At 43.2% G+C, this 19,895-nt stretch overlaps 1 protein-coding gene across 1 annotated transcript in view; it reads left to right on the plus strand.

Annotated features, from left to right (window-relative positions):
* The window catches only part of rnd2 (Rho family GTPase 2), a 36,844-nt gene extending 18,021 nt beyond the window's left edge, over positions 1 to 18,823 (plus strand). Inside the window, exons 3-5 of the mRNA XM_042505511.2 lie at positions 9,737 to 9,846; positions 12,898 to 13,032; positions 17,745 to 18,823. Coding sequence (XP_042361445.1) covers positions 9,737 to 9,846; positions 12,898 to 13,032; positions 17,745 to 18,014 — 515 coding nt within the window. The 3' untranslated portion in view covers positions 18,015 to 18,823. The remainder of the gene's footprint in view (positions 1 to 9,736; positions 9,847 to 12,897; positions 13,033 to 17,744) is intronic.
* The last annotated feature ends 1,072 nt before the right edge of the window (positions 18,824 to 19,895 follow it).

The following is a 19,895-nucleotide window of genomic DNA, read 5'->3' on the forward strand; positions in this document are numbered from 1 at the left end:
ACACAGCCTGCAGCCGTTCACAGCTACTTGACTTCCTCACACAAACCAAAATGGGGAAATGTTTGTATTGTAACATCTCAACATGAACACCTCCAAGGAATTGTGAGTGTCATGGAGGGGGTGCACCAACCAAAACAACAAATCTGAAGTCATGTCTCAAATAGTTCCAAGGGGAAAATCAAAGAAGAGACATGATTGGTGTTTTTTTTTTTTAAAGCGAGGCGGGTAATATATAAATCGACAGAAGAAGTGAGCAACAAAAGGAGCATAGTGATCTTTAAAAGCAAAGCGCAGCATGAACCAGAGCCTTAGACAAGACACAAGAGATCAAACAACAGGAGATGAAATGCAAAGCTATTTCTCTGGCGGAATGAGAGTGTGTGTGTCTGTGATTACAAAAGAGGGGCCGAGGGTGAGGAGAAAACTGAAAGCGGACACACCACTCCATCTCCATACCCCTGGGGCGAGCAGGAGACAGACAGTAATGCTGCTCTGTCCCCTCGCCTGTGCTGTCAGCGCTGTGGTCGACCCCTGCTTTTCAACCTGCGATTGGACGACAGACACAGGCATTAACTCCTCGGCAGCAGAGCTCAGAGCAGATCCGTGGAAGGTGCTCGACGCCCTTCAAAGGGCTGCATTTCCTCCACTGGGGAAAGCGCAGGGAGCTTTGATCAATATCCCCTGTGTGAAGGCTGCAGACATGGAAGGTTAATGGCCATTTAACCCAGTGTCACCTCCACTGTCCCGGCTGTGTGCTAATGCCTTTGAAAACTTGACACAGCCATCTCTATTACAGATCAACAGCTTTATCTGTGTGTGCGTGTGTGTGGTGCGTACACTTGTACAACCTATATGTCAGACTGCATGAGCAACCAAACATATAGGCCACTGTAGAGTTCAGTCCATCTTAGGTTGCTTCAATACAAGCTTTTTCATGGCTTGTTTCACTGGATTGAGTTGATTTTTCGCTCACAGATTCACTGCTTCAGGCTCCTTATATAAGGCCGTGGCACATAATCATGTCTCTGTTGCCTCTACATATTACACAAAATCTGGACGATATTTCATGTGATGGTGAAATCTGAAAGTTGCAATATTATAGACATATACACTTATGGCATTAGCGATCATTTGGAAGTATACAGCCCATCTGCTCTGCTACTATGAAGAAACATTTTATTTGAAAGATTTTACTCTGAATGAATTACATATTAAGTAAGAGTTAGTGGATCTCAACTGAAACTAGAACTCAGAAATCAATATTAATCCAATGAAGCCAGGAAGTAAATCTTTGTATTCTCAAGTGATGGATACAGCACTGTCTCCTCTCTCATTTTAGGAAAATGAATATACCTCTGTTGTGTTCCACATATGAGGATCAATGCAATTTTGCAGTATTAAATAGGAAAGTTTGTCCCAGACGTAGTACAGTCGTATGACTTTATCTCCCTACTGGCTCGATATGACTAACTAAGGAGCTTCCTAAATTTAAAGGACTGGTCCCAGTGGTTTAGCATGTTTTTACCAATTTAAATGAGTACTTAGTATTAGACATCCATAGTAGGACAAAGCAGATTAAAAACAGAATGTTTAAAATCAAAGCAGCAGCAAACAATATCATGCATATTAGTGCCCTGTGAGAGTCAAGCTTCAAAATGCTTGATCCTACGTTTCCCATCATGCCACTCAATAGCGAGCTTCATGAGACTGTCCCCGTCTCTAAAATGCCCTAATCTCTCTAACTGTATGCTTCGAGTTTGTAACCCTGTCAAAGGCTTGAAGTCTCAAACCCAATATCGCAACCTATTGGCTATCGGTCTGACGTTAACAGACCTCTAAGGCAACAATCAATATTTTATGGTGTCTTTTGTAGCCAATGGATATCAGGGCCAAGACTTCTTTTTCTGTGCACTGCTCGTTGTTTACAGTTTGATAGCAACTTGAAAATGGTCCAGACAAAATTTTGGCTAATCTCCATAAGCATAATTTGAAAAATTAAAATAAAAAGCTAAATAATCATCAGACGACAGTAGATGGGTTCCAATATTGCATTTCAGTCAATGAGTTTCGCCTCTCCACATGAACTGTTTACCTGCTGTTCAAATGTGATTGGTTAATACAGTCTGGCAGAGTTGGGAGTAAGTCACACATGCGCAAGTTACAAGCAAGTTTTAGTCATCAAGTCTCAAGTCAGTTCCAAGTTACCTTTGTGAGAATCAAGCAAGTAAAGTGGAGTCCTTTCAAGTCCTAAATTGAGCAAGACAAGTCAATATGAAATTCTGATAACACTGGCTAGAAAGCTAACGTTTGACTAGCCAGTAAAGTAATAAGTTAGATAAAAAGACATATGCCTATACCTTTCTTTGTGGGCTTTGTACTGATAGATGAAGGTGGATGTTAGTGGTAATGTCACTGAATTTTGAGCTCCAGACCTTGCATACTGTTGTTCTTTACTTGCTAGATTCTCGACAGCATAATCCCTGGATCCATTTTTTTTAATGTTATGCCTAGCCCCCTTCATGAAAGCTGCCTAGTGCATTGACTTCTTCCGGTCTACCATGTAATAAGTTGTTATGTCTGTGCTTGTTACACTTAAATCACCCAATCATGTTTAAAAACAAAACATAACTTCCAAATATCTAAAAATTGCAAATATTTAATAAAATTGTTAAGTCTTCTCGCGTTATCTGTCTCAAGTCTAAGTAAAATCTTAACTCAAGAATATCAAGTCAAAGTAAAGTCAAGTCTTTTTCATCAGTATAAATTTAGAAAGTCTCACTCAAGTCCTCAAATTTGTGACTCAAGTCTGACTTGAGTCAAGTCATCTGGCTCAATCATCTGTGTGTGTGTACCTATATACACAAATCAGTTAACTAAGCTATAGCCTATATGTAAAACTGTGAATGCCCCTTTAATTTTTTTCTTCTCTCTTGCTTCAGGCAGCCATTGTTTCCATTAACTTCTTTATTTTATGAAAATCAATTAGCAGACTCTTTAATCTTGCCTGAGTTGTGTTACATCACAGTGAACACAGAGCCTGTATTAATATTTGTCACATTACTGTAATGGGGTATTGCAAATCAATCTGCATTTACCAAGCAGTGACAATGTAACACGGACCAAAACGAGTGCAGACTTTATCTTCCCTGTGATGGATTACACAACTCAGACTCTTGAAACTCAGTTTCAAGAGTCTACTAATTGATTGCATACGCAAACGGGAACCAGTGGTTGCCTGGAACAGTGTAAAGATTAAATACAAAACTCAAAAACAGTAGAACTTGCTAACATGAAAATCCCACACTGAGTTTACCTTTTTTTTTTAAAGTTTCAATATGTGAAGCACTCGTTTTATGCCAATCTTCCAGGTGGATTTTTTTTCCATCTTGAGTGTGAGTTAAAACTTTCTGCCATGGGAATAAGGTCAGTGGCACCATATGCTGTAGACTGTATTGGATTCTGGATGTGGAACTGTAAAAGACATTTTTTTTTGAAGGCTAATATTCACATAAGAAAACGCTGTCTTGTATAACACAGGGTCAAAGTAACTCCACCTTCTCTCCAAGGGTCTTGGCTGCCGTCTGTGTTTATCTCTTTTTGAATAAGAACCCCGATTGAGGAGAAGCCATAACAGTTCACACAACACCAACCGGACCTTCAGCAATGAAAAGTCTGCTCAACCCCTCAAAGGATGTGCCAATCCTCTGCTTCTCCTCCTTTTAGTCACCTCTAATCATCAATGCACTGGAGTCATTAGCCTCCGTGATCCCCTCGCTCTCCTGCTCTCTTCCTCCTCACTTCTTTCAGGGCCCCACAATGAAGCCATTTGCATCCCTCCAGGTTGCTACGATACTCGGCCACCCCAACTTGAAATATTTTGCTTTTGCTTTGAAGGTGAATTTCAAGAAGGAAACAGCTGCAGGAGAAGAAAAAAAGACACCGGGTAGTTGGTGCTGAATGTGCCGTGTTTCTAAGGGTTGCGCCTAACTCAATCACACTAACTGTTTTCGTTTATTTGGCGACATTTGAGAGGGTGTTTGTTTCCTTATACCCTGCCTTTGTCTGTGTGCATGGGTGTTTTTGAGTGTCTATGTGGCCTAATGAGGCTGTTAGTTGCTGTTGACTCCCTGCCATATGTGCATGAACACATCAGAGAGCCTCAAGGCAAAGACTATTATTCTCCCTCTCACTCATAATGGTTTGCTTTTTAGCTGCGTCTGCAATGAGCATGCAACGAACACAGAGAAGAAGTGGAAATTCCCGCTGTGATGGTTCAGATTAATGCACTGAAGACTGGGAAGCTTTGTTAGATGTAAATTTCTCAGGTTTCCTGAAGAAATTTCTCCGTCAAACTGGATCAATTGTGTTTTATAGTTACGTTTATTTCATTGTTTGTCGTAAAATTCTCACAGCGGAGGGTTTGAATGAGTAGATAGACAGCTGTCGTATTGCAGACAGATTAGCCCTATGAGGGAGTTGACGTGTCGGGGGACAGGAGGCATAAATGAAGTCATACCACAAACCCTCAAACCTTATTACTGTACATTAGCACGCCACTAAGTTCCTGTCCATCTCAACGACCTCTGGGATTTCTGGCCTTTGATGAGGCTCGACTGACGACTGGTGAAGACACTTTCCTTCCCACCTCTGTCACCTGAGCCTCCTGCGCGCCGCTGCTGCGATGCTTAGTACTAATTAGCCAAGTGAAGACAGATATTCACTTTTCAATGTGAGAAATCGCTGGTGCTAAATCAGGCTAATGCTAAGGCTCAAGGAGGTTTCGCGAGGAAGTGTTTTATGTCCGTCCTTGGCACGGTGTGGCAGGGTCCCGCTCCTTGCCAGACGTGATGGTTTTCGTGGTCCCTGCCAGGCAGTGCCCCCCTCCTTCGCCCCCTCCGCTCCATCCATCTCAGCCTGCTCTGTCTGAAATTCAATTGACCTTTTGTTCCACCTCACAGTGAATGGGCACAGGCCAGCTCCACCAATAGCCAACCCAGAGCTCTCATACCTCTTTATTTGATCTGTCCTGCCGAGTCCAGTGCTTTCATTACCTACCCAAACACCCACGGCACCCCCTCCTCTCATCCACTCCTCTACAGCTACATCCTCTTTTATCTCTGGTCATGTCTCTATGCTGGAAGGGGACAAGTGCATTTCAGGCTGTGGAGGTGATATATTTCCCTCCTCCTCCCCGTGTTCTTGATCGTTATGGTGATTGGCTTTTATTTGTGCCTGCTCGGCTTCTTTTAAACACAGCACTTTTTCTCCACTTCTCTCCCCTCAGAGGACTCTTTTTTTCTGACTTTGCAAAAGTGCTGAGGTAGCTTCCCTGTCGCTCAGGGCAGAAGAGCTCTGAATTGCTACGCTGTGACGGGGCCCGTCGTCAACCGTGACCTGCCAATCATTTTGATCTTTGGGAATTGACAAAATGATCCCAACGGCCTCTAATTACATCTTAAGTCAAACAAGCACCACTGTCTCAACTTTCCTTCATCTGACATCTCTTTGCCTTCATCTGGATTCTGCTGTAATTCCCCAATTGCCTCTCTCATCATCTCCATGCTTCTGCACCTTGCCCTCGCCCCAGTGTCAAAGTCATTAAATCTCCTCTGTCCCCTCTCCACCCCAACATGCTCCGTCTCTTTTCTTCTTCAGCTCTAACCTCGGTACAGGTCTGCTGCACTGTGATACATACTAAAGACCAACTTCAGCAGCTACAGCACCTCATGTGTGACCACTACCAATCAGAGCTCGCTGTCGTACAATGTGTGCTTTGCTGACTGTTGGACTTGGCATCCGTGTGATTGGGCTTTTTTGGATTGTGTGTGTGTGTGTGTGTGTTTATGTATGTGTGTTTCCTGCTCTCTCAGCAGTACAAAACAGTAGCAATCTTGTATTAATAAAACGAGGAGGGGACTGTGGATTCCTGATAATGTCCTGTAAGGTGTAGGCTAAAATGACATTTATTTTTTCATTTCTTTCTTCTATATTACACTGAAAATATGATTACAGTGTGTATTTTTTAAAGGGTGGAGAAACAAGTCTGTCAAAAGTGTTTGTGTCAAGATTTTGCAAAACTGCCTTTGGGCTTTTGCAGAGTTTAAAGCATCACATTGTAGAAATTTTGACCACGAGAGGTGCCAGGGTTCCCTAACTGTTTTCACATTGATTCACACGCACCAAGCTCCCAGGAGCAGTGCCAGACTCTGCAGGAGTTTAGCAATGGTTGTTATAGTTGAAACTATAAGTCATGTGAGGTGCATGGGTTTCAGAAACATGGAGCCTGTTTATAAATATTAACATGTGTCTGCATGATCCAAACAGGAGTGAACAGTCGAGACACATCGGCTTTCACACCTGCGTTTACCATGGGTCTCCAGCTAACCACTTTTGTTCAACATTTCGTTACTGTCTAAGTCACTTCCTCTGAAGGTCAAACAGCCCTGCACACAATTAATAAAGTACTGGATACAGCGTTTCAGGTGGAACTCAGTTCATACCTTTAAAAAGTTGCTAAATGGTTCATCAAGTCAAAAAAGTTCAACTACCATGTAAACAATCACCCGGATGATCAGCGTTGCTTCCCCAACATTGGGCTTCCACCAGCTGAGCTGACTACTTCCAGTTTAGTGCTCCGCTTACTTGAATGGAGATAAAACTATTTTAATTGAACTGTTTTGCCACTCCAAAAAGCCAGGCACGCTTCCTTGGGGCCTGGTCAGTACAGCTGAAGATATTGCTGTTTGCAGAATTCAACACATCTTCTTCCAGAGGGCAAAACCACAGATGGTCACACAAAACTTTAGCCAACACAACATCAAATAGGCATGTTATAGAGCTGAGTGTGCTGTCACTGAAACAACCACCACATCCTGCATTGATGACGTATTTTACGTATCGCCCTTGTCAGGGATGCTCAGCACACTAGCATTTACACTACAAAAGATATATAATCATATGCATTTTCAGACCACCTCGGTAAGTCGTTTAGGTGCTTGGTGGTTGTTTACTCTTGTATTTAGAGCTGTCCAGTTATGATCAGAATATTATGGTGATACCAGGTATAAACAGGGCCGATCTATTCCTTAACCAATCATTACAAAATTATCTGCTGTTAAAACAATGAGTGGAACAGGTGCATCCAAACACAGGAGACTGCAGGCAACAGGAACTTGAAGAAATAACTTACGTTAACACTTCATGCATTAAGGCCAAACTGATAATACCAGAACAAAACCAACACTCCAACAAAGACTGAACTGAAAAGCGGGACTGAAATATGAACTTATTTGACAAGGGGATGAAGTGCAGGTGGAGAGACGGTTGGTGAAGCTCAGGTGAAGGGAATGAGGTGATGGGCAGGAGAACATCAGGGAGCTGATACGCTGAGAAAAACATTGGGAGCAGAAACGACTAACAAGGCTGATTGAGGGCAAGTGTGTAGATGGGCAAAGGAGGGAAAGGCAGCGTAAACAAGCAAACCAAGAAAACACAATCCTCTTAATAAACCAAGCAGAGAGAGCACTCAGTCCACTCCTCACAAAAAGTCTGAGAGCATCAGGACACAGACAGACTTCCACATAAAGCAAATAATTGTATTCTTACATATTTGTCACCACAATTTGAGCCATAAATTGAAACTAAAAAGTTTCAAAAAGCTATATCAATATAATATTATCTTGTCCTTCATGCATGCAGAGTCTATAATCTTTAATAGTCAATAGATCTGATTTTTTTTTCACCAAAATTAGTGTGTGTATGCAAGTTTTTTTAGCATGGGAAAACCTTTTGAAATAAGCGATGACTTCTTTCCCGTCACTCGTAAATAAGAGTCAGTAAGCAGGTGAGTAAACAGTAGAAAGCAGCATGGAGACCAGCGAAAATGTTACAGTGTAATGTACTTCTTTTTTATATCTTTTACTTATTCAGTCTTTCTCTCAAACTTGGTGCCAACTGGTTTCTGAACAATGATAGAGCGCTGCTTAGAGGGAAATGGTCAGTAATTTTGTAGCGGTATCTCGCCAGAGTGCCATATTACTATCAGCAGGAGCCGATAAGTACCTCCGGGCTATAAAGTCTTTTATGGCTGAAAATTCTAACAAGACTGAAGGACCTTTACATTGTGTGCAATGACCAATTTTCAATAAAATGAACAGGTCACCATTTTGGAGCATTATATCCAGTTTTACATCCATCATAAACACACTATGAGTGAGGGTGTGATAGGATTTGTATCTGCAGAGGGAGGTAATGCATATCAGTGGTTCAATGCCATACCAAAAGGACAGAAGAAGAACACTGCAAGCTGTGTGTTTTTTGAAAAAGTGACAAGACTGGATAGCCATTGAGAATATTCATTACGCCTTTACGACAAAGTGCATTTTGGTGAGTAACAAAATGTAAACAAAACTGTTCCTCTCACTTGAAGGCACAAAAAGCATCCATCTTTAATGTGCAGGCTGTTGCATTGCTCATAGTGGGGAGGGAGCAGGTCACTGTGGGACAGCCGGCTGAATAACTGGGGCTACGGGCCGCGTGCAGCTATTGTCATTCCATCATTAACAAAGAGAACATAGTGATGCTAAAACAGGCTGTAGCGCCATTGTGCAGACTCCATTTACCCCACCAGACAAAGGCATGTGGCTCTTTAACACGCTGGCTGCCTTTTGTGTCAGGTCTGGTATGACGCACGTAAACAGCAAGTATAAAAATCTACAATTATCATAATCAGCTTGTGTGACCTTAAGGGATTAAATGCAATACAGGAGTTGGTTTACATACCAAAATGTGCAACACTCATCTACATGATGATTCACTGATTCATGGCCATTTGTAAGCGTGAAATGTGGTCATTTGTCACCAAACGTGTGAGTTTTCATGAAACTTAATTGATGCAGCTTTGGGTGTTGTTGCTATCAAAAAGTAAGGGTTCAGGTCCTCACCAGCTCCCAGGGGAGGCAGGAGGGAGGGTGCCCACAGCCCACAGCCACATTTCCAGGGAGAGAGCGAGAGCCCAGATATTTTTACAAGCCTCCTAATGAGAGCTGTAAGAGAGCAGGACCCGTGTAACCGAGCAGCTTGTGAAAGTACAGAGGCACCACGGCGCCTTCAAATTTGATCAAGGTACAGAAATGAAACGCGAGAGCTGGGAGAGGCGTGCAAGTGCATGTGAATCTCATATAGTCGGAAAGAAATGGAGGATTTTTAAAACAAGGTCCATTTTCAGAAGAGACAGGAAGAGGGATGAGTCGGGAGAATTAAGGGGTTCAACCTTTAGTTTGGCCTTTGTGCTGGCATTCGCTGTTGTTTCAGGATGATTATGGATTGTGTGCACAAGTCCTCCAGTCCTCAGCCCACTATAATTCACTTTTTGAGTGTATGCTTCTCTGAGTAACCCCTCGACATTCCTCGTGTAGCTCTGTGATAAAGGGGAGGCCGCAGCTGTGCAGAAGCCCAGGAGACAAAGATACTCAAATATGTGCACACAACTGTTAAGATCCAGACTCATTTGCATCTGCAGAGTGCACTGAAGGTGCAGCATGTCCAAGTTTATGTCAGAGCCCCTGCTTTAATGGACTATCCATGTATTATTGACCTTTAGATCACCTTCTAGTATGTTTCTAATTGACAGAGTAAGCCATATGGTTGAGATGAAGAACCTCATGGAGTTTAAAACACACAGGCATCTCTCAGAAGACACCCTGACCTTACGCCATATGTTATTGTGTGCCCACAGGTTCCTCTTATTACGACAACGTGAGGCCGCTGGCATATCCCGACTCGGATGCAGTTCTCGTCTGTTTCGACATCAGCCGCCCAGAGACTTTGGACAGTGTCATAAAGAAGGTCAGTGTCTTTTTTAATATTTATTTCATCTCCTCCTCTAAACACTTTAGAGCAGCATTTAATATCTGCCTTGACACTGGAGAACTAACCGGAAAAAATTCACTTTCTCCCTATCAGCATCTTGTAGCCGCTCAGATTTCTGTGCCAGCAGCTTGCATTTTCATGGCTCAACAATAGAGCAAATCAGCAGCAGAGGTTAGAGCCTCCTGTTCCTTTATCTCATCAAAACGTCCACGGATACTTGACCCTGGTCCCTCTGAGGAATGGAAGGTTGGAGTGAAGAATGAGAGGGAGAGTCTTTGCACCTCGGTGGGTTCGGGGGGAATATCAGATAAGCAAATTAGCCACATCAGCCATACCATAGAGGAGCTGCTGCAGAACCTGTTCAAGAAAATCGCCCTTCTGTAGGCATTTAAAATATAAAATCTGAGTTTTATGAAGAACAGTTACCCAGATGGTGGCACTTAACATTTGTAAGGTGGCTTATGGTTCAGATGTTGAGACTGAGGTGTTGGTTAAAGTGCGATGCTGGCAGGGCAGGGCTGTGCACGGGTCTTTACAGCCAGTGGCAATACCTATTGTACATGCAGAGACACCCAACTTAATGGGTTTGTTTGCATGCATGCGTGTCACGTAAAATAAGCCTGCGCCTTTTCGTGGTCTCTCATCTTGAAGCCATGTGTGTGTGTTTGCCTTTGAACTGTGCTCCTTGTGGGCCGAGGACAGTTCCCACGGCAGGCCTGTTGACGTGTTTAGTGGTCTGAGGGGAGCCGCTAAAATGCCCCTGCAGACTTTGTAGATCTAACCCGAGACACCTTTTTTTTAAACTCACAAATATCTCACAAGACTCAGTGCGCTCTGTCAACAGGGGGAAGCAGAGTAGCCGTCAAGCTTTTGGTTTTCCCATGAATCCCTTGGCGGGGGGTTTGCCATGACCCCCGACCCTGAGCTGTCGCCCTGGTAATCTTTGAATCTCAGGGGCACATGGAAAACCTGTTGCACAATCACCATCCCAAATTAGACTCTTGACCTCTAAGAAAAAGCAGGTCACCAAGGTCTCTGGATGACAGCTGGGGGAGGAGAGAGGGTTAAACAATCAAAGCTTTTGATTGGGTGTTATTGGCAGAACAAGGGGTGGGCTTAAGGTCAAAGGCCGTTTTCCAATGTGAAGGATGAATGGACACCCTGACATTCTGCACACGGCATGGGGAATATTTCAGGGCTGTTGGCTGCTGCTGTGCGTTTTTGTCACAGGGAAGGAGACCGTGTTGGTTCAGCTGAATTTCAGAAGTGACATTTAATCTCAGGGTGATTTTAGGAGAAGACTGCTCAACCTTTTCTGTGCAGAACCTCAAATAGATCTGTTGACAGGGGCTGAGTGAGGGAAGTAAAACACACATCAGGTACTGCACAAACCTGAACCAAGCTGGCAGGATGAAATATGGCATATTTTTACACGGTTCTTAGTGACATAAATCTATGATTTTAAAGTAAAAGAGTGTATCGTATTATGGGGGGAAAATCTGCCTTCGTTGATAATTTTTTTCTTACGATAACTGATAAATTGGTCAAGTATTTGTTAACAATAAAACATCACATTTATCTGATTCCAGCTTCGTAAATTTTTTTTTTTTCTGGCTTCTTTACTCTTCTATGACAGTAAAGTGAATATCTTTGGGTTGTGGACTGAATTACATATATGAGAATGTCATCATGAGCTTTGGGAAAATTTCCACCAATTTCTGACATTAAATAATCGTTAGTAGCTGCCCTTATGTGAAGATGTCACCTTGTGTTTCTGGAAATTATGATGTGCATTTTTCACTGCTTTCTGACAAATTATTAACCAAAACCGTTACAGATTAATCAGGAGAATAACTGTCAGATTAACCGATAATGGTACTATACATATAGGTAAGTTTTATAGAGACTATAAAATTACAGAATATGGTGAAAATGCCATCAGAATTTGCTAGAGCCCAATATGATGTCTTCAATTTGTGTGTTTTGTCCAATCAACAAAGAAATATTCATCATAAAAGAGTGTAAAAGCGAGAAACACAGCACATTCCCCTCCATTTATGCCTGATAAATGCTTTGTGTTGTCAACAAGTACACAGGTAATTTTCCAAAACAGTGTGTTCTTCCTTTGTTCTCCAAAAACATAAATAAATGATAACATAAATTAAAAAAATCCTGTCCACACAACCACTGTTTCAAAAAATCTCTGTCCAAATGAAAATGCAATAACAACTGAAGCACTGTCAAGACCACGTCAAACCAGCAGCGAGAAATATAATCACAACCCTGAAGCCACATAAAGAAGAAGAAGCTGTTATGAATCTGAATCTGATGCCTAAAAAGAAAACTATAATCGGAAGGCTACTTGGAGCAGTGACCTTTTTAGTGCATTCTGGAAGAGTATATATATGTACATTTTAGTGTAAGCGTTAAAGTCCTGTTAGCAAGGTTAGAGTCAGCATTATTTTGTTTATGCTTGCAACAAAATGTCATGTCATTTGTGATGCCTAAAAAAGGACATAAAAACACACTGATGTTAAAGCAAAAGACTTTTTTGTCTGTCTACATGTAAAGAATGAAAACTGGGTTCTGAAAATCTTCACCTTGGATGGAGTTTTACAAAAGGTCTGTTTTCAGTGAGCTTAAACGCAGTTTGCGTGTGGACGAAAGGCTACATCTCATAGAAAAAATACATTTCAGAAAATAGTTGCGTATGTGTGGATACATCCTTAAACACCTAAAATATCAAAAATCAAAAAAGTTTTCCGTTGGCTGACGAGTGTTTTGTATTTAAAATATGGAGGAATTGATCTCATCTACACATTTAATAAAAAAAAAATTTAAAAAATGTAATAAAATAAAATTTAAAATACTCCTCAGCTGCTAATTCCCCTCGAGCGCAGGTATCCAGCGTCAGGGAAGCCAAAGGTCGTCACTGTATCTCCAGTCAGTACAGGCAGGTCTGCTCTCATATTTGGCACAATCACTGATGTATTTCTGCGTCTCTCTTGTTGGGTCATGTCTCAACAGTGGCAAGGGGAGACACAGGAGTTTTGTCCCAATGCCAAAGTGGTGCTGGTGGGCTGTAAGCTGGACATGAGGACAGACGTCAGCACCCTGAGGGAGCTCTCCAAGCAGCGCCTCATCCCCGTCACCCATGAGCAGGTGAGAACAAGCAGATGATGGATATGTGAGGAGAAAGGGGTGGGATGAGTAATGAGAGAGGGACTTGGAAGGTGCCCTGGGGAAAAGTAAGACTTGAAAACAACAACGGTTTGCGGGAAAAGAAATTAGAAAGCAATCCAGCGATTATCGTCAATTTTTTCCATCTTGGATCAGCAGTGGCATTGCGTCTGCAGTGAAGTCCCAAAGGAAGGGAGTGTGAGAAGGGGCTCACGCAACACAAGCAAGCAACGCAGAATAGGAGCTGTGTGAAATCCCTCTGGGACATGTTGCTGGGGTTGGCGTTTTGACCGAAATTTGCTGATGTGCGATGCAAGGTTGCTTATGGCGAGGGCCACAGAAGAGGGGCGGGCGGTTTATGTCTCAGGACACATTTTTTCCCCTGAAATGAAATATTCATGCAGATTTAGGGATTTTCAAAATGCAGGATGAATAGAAAAACGGACATTGATGAATGAGTGAGCCCTTTTATCGCATGCCGCCATGACCTCTAAGCCAAGGGGATGGGGGGAAGAGGGGGGGGATGATAAACTGTTCTGTAAATCTGTGAATTTTAATCAGCTTTCAGCGTGTTCATTTTGTGCTCTCCCGTGTTGGACATACAAAACGTGGAGGGGCTTTTTCAGTGACACACAAAAGCCCTCAGAACAAAGGAGCCCTTTTCTTTCTCCACTGCTGTCTGAGAGCGCGCCGGAGGCTAAAAGCACGCAGCCTCCGAAAAAATCAGCGACTGAAAAAAAACAGACTGTTCATGTAAATAAGATACATAAACAAAAGACGGAGTGGCAGACCACAGAGCTAATGTTAAATAGCTGGGGACCATTTGTGGCCAGGCCTACATTAAGCTATTGTTTTGCTCCGTCTCAGTGACTATTTTCATCTGAGATTACTACTGTTTGTCCCTCTGACATAACCAGAAAATGTGTGTCACACAGCAGATGCCAACGCTGCACACAATAACCATTTTGGTGCTCTAATCCAATAGCCTCTGTTGTTATCCTGTTGTTGATCTTAAATTGAATTCCAACACAGCGGAGGAGTCGAGAGTGACCACTGGGTGAACTCCAGACATTTCCGCACTAATCTGCCCTGAGATCCGATAGAGCTTTTCCGCTTGTCACGACAATCTCTACCTCGGGCCCCCCCTTTCGCCGCCGCCACTACCACCCCTGAATCTAAATCCGCAGTTCCACCTAATGAGGACTTCATTGCCTCTAATATGCGGCTCAGTGAACAGCGGCGATAAAAATCAGTCCACGTCCACTGGGGATGAAAAGCTCTCTGTGTTGGAGAGCATGCGATTGTAGGGTCATGGGAAATGCAGTACTGTCTCATTCATTACAACCTTTGCACGTCTTGATCCTGCGTGAACGTTGGTTTGATCATGTAACAAGAGTCGAGGCTGTACTGTAGCAAAGAGAGAGAGACCGAGGGACTCCAAAATTAAATTTGTCTGTGATTTGATCGCAAGCAAACAATTTACGGTCTCAATTAACTGGGTATATCGTAACATTACTCAGGGGGTGAGATCCAGTGCTGGAGGAGTTCTGTTAGTCTCCTCTCTCTAAATAGCTGCAGAGACCATGTCAACAGTGGCCCAGTGGGTTCTCCGTTCCTACTCTCTAACCACAGACTGAGGAGTCAGAGCATCTGCATTATTTATGCCTTAGATGGAGGGGCTTCATTTGTCTGCAGACATGTTTAGATCATTGGAATTCAGTCTACAGTTTAGATAGACATCTTTGTCTCGGATCTGCTGCCTCTTTCAGGGACATTTAGTCTTCCACGGTTTGAGATATAGCTCCTGCTTATGCCAAGGTACAATGACAGATGGGGTGCATGTTGTAAAATTTCATTTTCTTTGTGGAGTGCTCACGCTGCACCTTGATGTCGAACAAACCTGTGTCTGTCTCAACCTCTAAAAGGAGGAAGATGTTTTTGTGTCACGGTCAGGTGTTCTACCAGAGAAGAAGCGGAACAGAAAACATCTGAAAGAAGGAAAAGTGCAACAGAAATCTTTTGCGAAAATGTCATCTTATACAAGCTGATGTTTTCTGTTACAGTGCGTACCCACCAAACGCGATGAAAATTATTTCATCGCGCCTCAAATGAAATCGCGTCGCGCCGGACGCTCCAGTTTTGACATTCGTACAAAAACCCCAAAATGGGACTCGACGCGTGACGAAATCGCGCCGCGCGTCGAGCCCGCCCAAACAACAACATTTCTTCCGCCATTTCATTCTCTCGTTGACCATGCCTGAGATAACCACGATCGCCGCTGCACTGCACCTGCTCTGGAGAAGTTCCCAGCGTCGTCTGCGGGCTAGGCGCCGACGTCGGTTCTGGGTGCATGCTACCCTACGGAGGCGGCGTGAGCTCGGCGAGTTCCACCGTCTCCTGCAACAAGGGACAGGAACTGTCGTACAGCTCTGGGTGAGTGGTGACGGCGACGATAAGCTGCTCCTCCATTGTTTCTGGCGGTTTGATTAGATTTTGCGAGGGAACGCCAGGACGTCCATACGTCAGCACGTCGATGACGATCTCAACGCTGATAGGCTGTCGCGGCGCGTCTTCACGCGACGCCGCAAAAGTTCAATTATTTCAACTTTCGGCGTTGGGCCGAGGCGTTGACGCGACGCCAATTTCGCGTCCAACGCGTCCAAGCGAGCGGCCAATTTCGCGTCCAGCAGCGCGCAATCGCGTCCATCGCGTCGCCCGGCAAAATGAGGCGTCAAATCGCGTCTTTGCATTGACTTTGTATGTAATCTTGAGGCGCGATCATTTTTAATCGCGTTTGGTGGGTACGCACCGTTAGACATGTAATCTCACCTTTCCCCTTTTATGTTTCATGTAAAGTATTTTGTTTCATCTGTTTTGAAAAACTGCAACATACATTTTAGGGACAGTTCACCTCCAAATCAAAAATACATATTTTCCTTTTACCTGTGGTGCTATTTATCAATCTTTTCTCTGGTGTGAGTTGCAGAGTGTTGGCGATATCAGCCATAGAGATGTAACTGAACTAGATGGCACTCGGCTTATGGTGCTCAAGATGCCCAAAAAATACATTTGAAAATCTCAAAAGCAATGTCTCTCTCCAGAAATCATGACTCAGTTAATCAAGATAACCTAAAAAACCTTGTTGTGAGCAGTTTTATGCAGGAACTAATTTCTTTTGACCAAACTACATCCGCCAACTGTATCACAGCACAGAAGGAAGTGTGCATCTACTCATGGATGAGAGGCTCATGGCATCGTGTAATGGCATCCTCCTTGGCTGGGCTGTAACGTTAGCTTACTCAATGGTGCTAGGTGAGCTAGCAGTAGCTGTACACTGGACACAACCCTTTTGGGTCAGGATTTTCTTTCAACCGAACTAGAGCTGCCAACCTTATCACTGCGTAGAAGGAAGTGTAGTTTACTGATAGCTACAGGTCAGCCATTAAGGACACCATTAATGTTTACATCTTGCGATTCAATGATTATGAGCCTCTCATCCAGTGTTGTCAACTCCTCTGTAAGGAAAGTAGCTCCCTGCTTTCCCAAAAGTCGCTGCAAGTTGCTAGATGATGTAATCAACTAATTTGCATAATATGAAAGTCTGAGAGAGGCAAAATTAATAGAAAAGGCTGAGCAGGTAGTTTACAAACTAACTGTATTTACAAAGTTGTTTTTGTTGCCATATAACTATAATGTTATAATGCTTTTTCTTTTGTTTTATAGTGACCTAATGAATGCAGAGCAAAACAAAAACGTGGTCTTGTAGCTTATATTTTGCTAGAGGAGGAGAGGGACAAGAAACTGACTGAGTGTGTGAGTGAGACTGACTGAGACAGAGAGGACTGTGTGAGGGATTTTGGGGCATGAAATAAAAAAAAGAGTCAATATTTAAACAAAAACGTAACATTTCTGCTGTAACTGTACAAAATCATCATCTGTGATTGGTCGTAAGCTGCACATGCGTGATTCATTTGCAGGGCTGGCAGCTCTCGCTCAGAGCAGTCACAGAGTCCGCTGCAGGTTGGGACTGCGGGGCTGCTGGTCAGACTGGCTGCATGAGTGCTGTGGGAGTGATGACGAGGAGACGGCAGCCGCCCTCGCTGTACTCGGCTCTCGTGAGCGCAGTTGTAACATGAACCGCAGAACGGGAAATGCTTTTTGCAGACCTTTGTCAACACAATCATTCCCCAAATGACCAGAAAAAGTTGCTAGATTTGTTGCTGTTTGCTTTTGACTAATTGAGGGGCTGAGGGGGTCTGAAAAGTCACTAGATATAGCGACAAAGTCGCCAAGTTGGCAACACTGCTCTCATCCACGAGTAGATGCACTCTTACTTCTGCGCAGTGATACAGTTGGTGGGTGTGGCACAGAAGGAAGAAAATGGTTCCTACACTAATCTGCTCACAACAAGGTCTGTGTATTATATTGAGTAACTGGATCATGATTTCTGGAAAGAGACTTTGCTATTAAGTTTTCAAATGTATTTTCTGGTGCCATCTACTTCAATTACATTAGAGAGAAGGCAGACATCTCTATGGCTGATATCTCCAGCATTCTGCAACTCACCAAGAAAAATCTAAATAGCACTACAGGGAAAAGAGGAAAAATCTGTCATCTTGATTTTGGCTTGAAGTGTCCCTTTAAGTTTGTTTCCTTGCTAATTGTCTCTTTCTTTGTCTGTCTCTGTGTTCCAGGGCAGCACAATAGCTCGACAGATGGGTGCAGTGGCATATGTAGAGTGCACCTCCAAGGTTTCAGAGAACAGCGTTCGGGACGTGTTTCACATCACCACGGTGGCGTCCGTGCGGCGGCCGCACAAGCCGCAGCTAAAACGCAGCAGTTCCCGCAGAGGCCTGAAGCGAGTGTCACAGCTGCCCCTGCCACCCCTGCCGGGTCGGACTGAGCAAATGGACGAGGCCCCGGTCATGAGGAAGGACCGGGCCAAGAGCTGTGTGCTCATGTAGAGACCCATCACTATGAACATATATATGTATATACATAAACACAGAAATATATAACAGAGGAAGTCTATTTATTGTTTTTGGTAAATGTTTTTTTTTTCCCCGTATTTTAATTTTTTGCACTGCAGAAGAGTGAGGAAAAAAGAAACACTGTGCTGTGGAAAGAAATGCTTTGGATTTTTTCTTTTCTTTTTTGCGTGTGTGAATATTTTCTAAGCTGTTTACATATTTGTGTTGTTTGAAATGATGGCAAATTGGACTAACCCCCTGGACAGGAGGAAGCCATGATAGTGGAAATGCCGTCTAGTCCCGGGTATTAAAAAGGAATTAATTTCCTGAAACCGCTATAATAAAAGGATGGCACCGTGGCGGAGCAACAGTGAGGAGGGTAAAGAGTGTGTGTGGAGGACCATGTCGAAGCAGGACGTCTGAGGATGAAGCTGGTTTCCAAGACAGCGTTGCTCGGAGAACATGAGGACTAAATCTGTCGCTGCACTGTCTGAAGTTGTTTCCTGTTGCCATATTTGAGAGGAAATGTACAGTAATGCTGAAAAGGGATTCTAATGATTCAATGAATGATGGCTCAAACCAAATGTTAGGAGCTGGAAATGAGACATGTAACACTGAAATATTGTGGAGGTGTGTGTGAGCATTACTACCACAAGTGCATTTTAGAGGTCACAATATATCTGATTTTATTTTTGCTCATTTAACACTATTTTTCTCATCAACTCCAACCGTGTCAGTTTGATTCAAAGATGTTTCAGATGTTTTAAAGATGTTTCTTTGTGGAAAATAAAGTGGTAAAATGATAGGGCTATTTTGTTTTCTTTTCACCAAAGTCCAAAATAAATGAACAGCTTGACTGTGCAGAGAACAGATGATTTCTGGATAAATTTTCATTCCTTTTTTTTCCATTACATGGCATCAGACAAAGATCATGTGATTATTATACACTGTAACCAACTGTCTCATTATGCTCAATGACTTGCAATCTTTTCCCTACAACTTCCCATCCATGTGCATTCCTTCACCAGCCTTCAAAAGGCTTATCTGTAAGTAATAACTCTCCATTTCCTGCTTTAATGTCATCTCCGTGCTCTCGTGTTGCCCTGCAAGTCAAACAGCACTGCAGCCCAAAGAATGAGTCAGTCTTTCAAGGTAATGTGCACACTGTGCAGACCTCTCAGCTGGCAAAATTGAACTGCAATGCAGCAGCACTGGAGCACTAATGTACTGTTTTTGGACTCAGGAGCTTCAAGCCTATTCAGTACGGCAGATGATATGACATGTGAGCTCTTTCATCCGCAGAGAGCAATTTTGCCATTCAGTCGATCCCAGGACTCCAAAACCTTTCAAAGCTGTTTTTTTTTCTCTGAGCTGCTTCTGTAAAAACAGTCTATTGGTCAGTCTCAACGTGGACTGTTTCTTTTAGGCAGCCGGACTTTTCTGTCTGGAGTGTTTTTGAAGTTGGCAAGCTGCTGTATCCTGACAGCATTTAGGTGGAGGTGAGAGTGGACAGGCCTGTCTGCTGTGAGTCATAACACGCTGGCAGCAACTGAGAGCTTTACCTTTACAACTGTCAGCTATGTCTGGCAACTTAGGTGTTGTTACATCCCAGCCAGAAATTAAACCATTGACAAGATGAGCTCAAATGATGGATGAAATGTCACAGGAACTGGGATGGATGAAGAGAGAAACAAGCTAAGACAAGACACAAAGGGGGAAGTGACAGATGGCTGATGGGTGGAAGTATTAAAGGAATATGTCACCAAAAATATATCCTTTGAGTATTAAATACACACTTCCTGTGGGCTTCAAATGTGTCTCCGAAAAGTTTCCAGCTTGTTCTTTTGCACAGTAGTGTAGTAGCTTCAACAGATC

Source organism: Plectropomus leopardus, chromosome 18 (assembly GCF_026936395.1).
Source record: "Plectropomus leopardus strain MGB_pleo_1.0 chromosome 18, ASM2693639v1, whole genome shotgun sequence".
NCBI classification, from domain to species: Eukaryota; Metazoa; Chordata; class Actinopteri; order Perciformes; family Serranidae; genus Plectropomus; species Plectropomus leopardus.